The sequence below is a fragment of the Carex rostrata genome, chromosome 17 (genome assembly GCF_964058835.1).
Source record: "Carex rostrata chromosome 17, lpCarRost1.2, whole genome shotgun sequence".
NCBI classification, from domain to species: Eukaryota; Viridiplantae; Streptophyta; class Magnoliopsida; order Poales; family Cyperaceae; genus Carex; species Carex rostrata.
Window position 1 is genome coordinate 5331543 of NC_135934.1, and position 7045 is coordinate 5338587.

At 32.9% G+C, this 7045-nt stretch overlaps 1 protein-coding gene across 1 annotated transcript; it reads right to left on the reverse strand.

Annotated features, from left to right (window-relative positions):
• Nucleotides 1-2505: 2505 nt before the first annotated feature.
• LOC144568601 (ribonuclease 3-like protein 2) lies at nt 2506-5953 on the reverse strand. The gene is made up of 4 exons (XM_078318976.1): nt 5483-5953; nt 4946-5104; nt 3925-4283; nt 2506-3248 (listed from the first exon to the last, which is right to left on the reverse strand). The coding sequence occupies exons 1-4, from the start codon at nt 5885-5887 to the stop codon at nt 3068-3070; spliced, it is 1104 nt and encodes a 367-aa protein (XP_078175102.1). The 5' UTR covers nt 5888-5953; the 3' UTR covers nt 2506-3067.
• Between the last annotated feature and the right edge of the window lie 1092 nt (nt 5954-7045).

Consider the following 7045-nt stretch of genomic DNA (forward strand, 5'->3'; position numbering starts at 1 on the left):
TTTTACAATAATTTGATTTTGTGATTTCAGAAGTTCAAACAGTCGATCTAAACCATTCAATATGATATCTATATTAAAATGTCTTTGGAGATAAAATTTTACATTTTTTGTTACTATTTATTTAGTATTTTACAAAATTGTTGTTTTTAGACGATTTTGGACTACTGAAAAACAAGAGTTTTGTAAAATACTCAATAAATAGTAAAGAAATTCAAAAAAATGTAAAATTTTATCTCTAAGCACATTTTAATATAAACATCATGTTGAATGGATTGGATCGACTATTTGGACTTTTAAAATTGTAAATCAGAATTGTTATAAGATTATGTAACTTACAAATGTTGTAAGTGGATCCCCTTCTCGTTTTAAAATTGTTTATGCTCCTCTACCTTATAAAGAAGTACCCTTAGTTTCAAAAATAACATTGTTCTTTGTAAAAAAATAATTTAGAAGTAAAAGCAAGTCCTTAGCAAAAAAACTACAAAGAGGAAAATATCATTCAATTTTTTTTTTTTTTGTAATAGAAGGAAAAATAATGTGAATTATTTTAAAAAAGTTATTCCATTTTCCCTTATTCTTTCCGTTAGCATGAAACATTTAAGCAAGATGGCATGTTATAAAATTCAAATATACAAAAAAAAAACATTAAAAGCAACCTTTTTCTGACTAAAATATGAAAAGAAAGTAACCACAAGTTCTACATATGAAAGAAAATATGTGTGTATCACTTTTGATCGTCCAATTAATTGTACAAATAAAATATAACATTTTTGCATTTCAAAATTTCAAAATTTGAGAATCTATAAAAGTAAGGTGCAAAGAATTTTTTTTGTGCATAGAATAAATAATCCGATTTTTTTATTTATATCCAAAAAAATAATTAAATTTTAAAAAATAATCGAAGCTGAACGGGATATCGAAATTTACCCAAACCGGAAATTTTTTTTTCCGGTAATTCAGTCCAAAACAGGAAATATTTTTTTCCGGTTTCAACATTCCAAAACAGCACCTACAAAAAAAAAGAGAGAGAAACCGTAAAATTTTTTTCCGGTTTTAACATTTTTTTTCTTTATTCAGATGTTTTTTTATTTAAATAGAAATATTTATAATTTATTTATTTTTTGTATTAAAATATTATAAATATTTAATATATTTCTTTGAAAATAGATGGAATACTATATAATTTGATTTATTAGAAAGACTGCTACAAATAACCCGGATCAACATTTTTCATGCCGGATTTTTTGCGGCTGTAAGAAAAAATTAATATATTTATTTGTGTTATTGGAAAAAAATAAAAATATTTGGATTCTCAGTTATTGATCCCGGTTCAAAAGTCACTTCTAAGTAAATACAAAAAAAATTGTAATCTTTCTAGTACATTTATTTTTTAAAAAGTGGTATCTATTTTTGAAAAAAAAACAAAAATTTTAAGTTATTTAATGATTGTTATTAAAAAGAATTCTCAAAATAGATACAACTTTTTATAAATTAAATGTACTAGAAGGATCACGATATTTTTTGTATTACCTAGAAGTGACTTTTAAACCGGGATCAATAACTCAGAATCCAAGCATTTTTTTTTCAATAACTCAGAATCCAAGCATTTTTATTTTTTTCAATAACTCATAAAAAAATATATTAATTTTTCTTACAGTCGAAAAAAATCGGGAATGAAAAATGTTGATCCAGGTTATTTGTAGCAGTCTTTCTAATAAATCAAATTATATAGTATTCCATATATTTTCAAATAAATATATTAAATATTTCTAATATTTCAATACAAAAAATAAATAATTTATACATATTTCTATTTAAATAAAAAAATATGAAAAAAAATTTACGGTTTCTCTCTCTCTGTTTTGGACCGAATTACCGGAAAAAAAATTTCCGGTTTGGGTAGATTTTGAAATTCCATTCAGTTTCAGTTATTTTTTGAAATTTAATTATTTTTTTGGATATAAATAAAAAAATCGGATAAATAATAGTTTCATTTATAATTTCTAAATAGTACGAAACAAAAAACTATCAGTACATTACCTTCCAGTGTTATTTAATCGATTCTAAGACAATTATCTCCTATTTATGTTATTTTTGTAGTATTATAGCAATATGATAACCTTCTTTATGTTATCAGATAACAATCTAACATAAAGAGGCTATTTGTTTCCTCTTTCCAACAGGTATAAATTCTATGGATTATTTAGACCAATTTAGAAAATAAAACATCTGATGAACATAAAGATAGAAAATAAGCCTATATATTCTTTTATTTTAAATAATTAGATGAAGAAAAAACCAACATATAATATTTTTATTTGAAAATAACAAATACATTGTTTTCCGGATCATATTATCATCAAAGAAGAAAGGATATACACGATTCCTTTTTTTATTAATGGACTCGGTCCACACTCGACACCATAAACTTTTACATGCTTTCGGCCATAATTGAACCTACCGTGTCTCTATGCCACTATGCTAAGCCCGCTGCTCAAAGCATACACATAATATTTATTGATCAAATTTAAAGAAACAATATTCATATCTTAAAAAACATAACACAATATTCTTTAATTTTATTTAGCCCCTTTATAATTGAATTTCCTCTGAGAAGCAGGATGCCAGGTTACTCTTTTACTCCTTTGGTGCAGAATTAGCCAAATGAAAGCTCTTATATTTAATGAAACCTCCTCCCCTCTTCCACCAACAACAAAGGAAGGATAAAAGGGAGAAGGAGACATAAAAAGGAAAAGAAAGAAAAAAAAAGTAAATAAATCCTCAAAGAGAAAAATACACTCCACAGCTAACCCTTCCCACACAGTACACCTATGAGTGCATATCCTCTGCAGTACTGCAGGAAATAGAATGATGCTCCAGCCGAGCCATAAATAATTCGGGCCTGTTTGAAATATAGAAGACCCACTTTGAGAGTCATGCAAACTTATTTTTGAATGGTCCTGATCTAACTTGGCAAAGTTATATGCATAGTTTAAGTTCCACCAATTGTATATCTGTACCTTCTTACCTTCTTAGGAAGAAGGTACAGATTTACAATTGGTGAAACTTAAACTACACATATAACTTCCTTCACCACTATGGACAGCATCTTCAAAGCAGCAGATTTCTCTGCGTCCTTAACTCTAGATCTGCATTCACTCAATGCAATAAAATTATCATTTGTGGTTACGACGTGTACTGAGCATATGAATGTTCTACTATGCGCCGGCCCCTTTTCCTCCTCCAATCTGCAAATCCACAACATTATGTTCATTATTAGAATTTTTGAATTAAAAAACAACATACAATTTTTAATGTACGCTTTCAACTACTGTTGTCCCTACGCTAGCTTAGTCCCCCCCTAAACCCTAAAGCAACGTACGCTTTCAATGCCATGGTCTTGATGCAACCCAAAGGGTACTTAGCCACCCCTATGGTTTTTAAAAATTATAATTATATATATTAAAATTTTATTGAATATATTTTCTTTTCTTTTTAAGTTTTTATATAGTTTAGCCTAGTGGTTTTTGAAATATAAAATGTGTAATTGTAGCTCAGTGGTTAGAATTCCACATTGTAGTTGTGAAGACTTAGGTTTAACTCTCACCTATCACACATTAAATATCTTTGCATTTTATGTTTCAGCAACCCCAATCTAAATTTTCTAGTTCCGCCCTTGCCTATGCTACTTAGCATGATCACATAACAACCGAAACAGATTATGTGGCTCTCTGGAAACTCATGACTATAGTGCATATACACAACAACAACAACTAAGTCTTTAGTCCCAGACAAGTTGGGGTAGGCTAGAAATGAAACCTAACCAGAGTCACAAAGTCCCATAATGCATATATGCATACAAAATAAATTATGGAAAAAAATAAAGTGCCTATGATCGTGAATAAATGAAAAGGAAAAAATTACTTGTATACAGGCGGAGGCCAGTGTCTCTTCATACAGAACTCGTTAAGTTTCTGTTTGGCCTCCTCCTCGTCTCCTACTTCCTTACGTTGCGACTTAATCAAAAGATTAGACTTTTCTCCATTAAGCTTTTCAAGTGCATCCCTAGCTGCATTTAGTCTTGCAATAGTCTTTTGCTTAGACGATCCATAGCCGACCAACTCACTGTCAATAAGAACATTAACAGTAGTTGTTTTGCCTTTTTGCCAGATGTGGAACTTGACATCTTTGCCGCTTTTCTGGCAAAGTTCATAGAGAGTTGTCACTGGTTGCTCGCCAAAAGTGTCGGCTGTGATTAGTGGCTCCAAAAGTCTCCTAACAATCTGTAGAGTTCTCAATGCATTAGAGTGATTGTTTTGAATAACAATTAAATAAAGAAAAATTATATTCACATAAAAAACAGTGTAAAGATAAATGCCGTCCATCTAGCATATAGAGAGATTCACCAGTTCCAAGAGAAATTTGCAAGTTTAACCGGTAATATCTCATCTCAAACCCAACTGATAGCTCAAGTCTAACCCGGCCTGATATGAATCCACATAGACCCAGCAAAAAAATCAATGTCACTCAATATCAATTTTCCAAGAAGCCTCAAGACAAAACCATACAATAAAAAACCGAAACCTGAATTGGCAGTTACATAAAGGCAAAAATGAATTAATCCAAAATTGTAGAGAATGTGACCTGAGATTAACCCTAAACAAGAAATTAATTAAATCTGCAACCAAGCCTGACATGACCTGAGCTTAATTTTACCTATCCTGTACCCAACCCAATAAGTCAATTTGCCACAGATCAGCAGAAAAAAGGGGACCAGAGACATGATTTGAAGATAAATTAATTTCTAAGAAAGGTTCGCATCCAAAAGCAACATCTAAGGATGAGCACCGTACTAGCTCCTATAATACGGATATCTGGTACAACTTTTCTTCATCCATTACAGTGTTTAACAGAAACAAACTATCAGAGGAGAAGAGATAAAGACCTTCCACATCACATCAAGGTTGAAACTACTATCCTGATAAATAGCAGCAGCTATGGCCTCGACAACATCTGCCAGAACCTTCGGCGCCTTTTTGGTGCTTCCACCGTAAATCTGATCCTCCTCTGGCTCTTGCACCACTGCCTTTGTAAATTCTTCCACCTATTCACGTATCCCAAATATTATAAGAACTTTAAAACCTAATATAACATGAGGTGAAGTGGGAACCGAACTCTATGCTTTGCTAATTCTTTACATTCAGTTATTTTTTTTGTAATCTGGGAGCATAATCAACTAAATTTAATTTATATTTCTCATGTTTTTTCCTCGGGTTAGATAATTTCGGGAACATATGGTCCTTTTAGGCAATCACCAGATACAATTGCACACATCATAGAATTAAAAATTAAGAGTAGAGTCTCTCTGAGACATTACTGAAGCAATGGGTACAAATCAATATACCAAATCAAAACTCGATCATGTTACTTGCAACAAAAGACATAATAATTCAGTCCAGTTCAAGTGAGAAGTGCATCGTACCTGTTTGTCGAGCTTAGGGGAGTTGCGCAGTACAAGGGGATAAATACCGTGCCGGACAGCGACACGTGCCAGTTTCTCAGTGGATACGTTAGCGGATCGAAGCGTAGAAATATGACCCGGTCCAAGGTCCGGGTGGGATAAATACAAATAGTTCGTCATTGCCAAATTAAGCGCCGCATCTCCAACGAACTCCAGTCGCTCGTAAGAAGCGGTGCCATTGGAGAAGGAAGAGTGGGTTAGTGCTTGTTCTAGAAGCTTTGGTTCGAGGAAAGAGTACCCGAGGATTCGCTCAGCTTCCTTCACGCAAGAGGCGGGGTCGGAGTTGGAGATGAGAGCGGTGGGATGGGGAGGGAGCTGGTCGTGGAGCTGCTTTGTGTTTCCATTAGCGATCTGGGGTGGATTCATGGTTCAATGGCGGCGAAATGACGGAGGCAAGAAACCAAAAAGAGGAGTGAGTAGTGATGACTGAGGAACAAGTCCTTCGATCAAAAGTCAAAGGAGACAGTAACGGCAGACACGTTTGTTACTTTATTTCATATCCTCTCAGGTTCTTGACATCTTAGAATGCTCAGCTCAACTCACGTGCTCACCAGACGAATCCAGAGTCCGCGTCGTCGAATCCGTATCCTCTCCGGTATTGCAAGGATCACCCTCACTTACGGTAAATTTTAACCGATTTGGCATTCGAGCCGGAATAGGGGCAGTATTTTTGGACTTTGGATTCGTGCATTAACTCAAAAGATGCTCTTTTGAATTAATACATGTCACCCGTCTGATTTTAAACGGAGACAATTTGACTACAGTCTACAATTTAGGACTTTTTAATATTAGTGTGGATCTAATCCGCACGGATATTAAAGTGAAGCGGACGGTCCAGATATATTAACTCTAAAGATTCTTTTTTGAGTTGACGCAGAGGATACTAATTCGATCCTGACTGTACTTGCTCGCTCATTAATTCGTATGAATCTTGTAACTAATTCGGGGATCCGTATCCTCCCAGGGCAGCTCCTTTTTTATTTTTGTTTTTTTATGCAAAAAAATAAATAAATACGTTCTATAAATTTGTCTTTAGCTTCTGTATCACGCTTTGCATTTGCTTAGCTACTTTTTTAGATACCCTAAAAAAAGCTATTGTTATAAATGATACCTATGCTCAAATAAGCTGGCTTATTTTTTACTTTTTTAGCATTTCTTAAGTTAAAACAACAATTACATAAATAAATGTCAGGTCAAGAAAACACGACTTAATATTTTGAATTTTCTTTTTAAATACATAACTCGAAATAACTCGCTAACTTCAAATTCAGAATAGCCGCTAACTCAACATTTCACAAGAATAGCAAAATAGCAACTAACCCGAACTATTCCTTGTGTTGAAAATAGCGTTTTTTCCACCTAAATGTGAAATAGTGAGAATAACTTGCTAGAAATAGCAGCTATTTCTGAATTAGCGTCATTCTTGTGTCATCCAAACGTATCCTAATAGAAAAGGAAGAAACGGAAGGGGCGGAAAAGTCGGCGACTTCATCTCCTCTACTTTCTTATTTGGGAGTTTAAAAA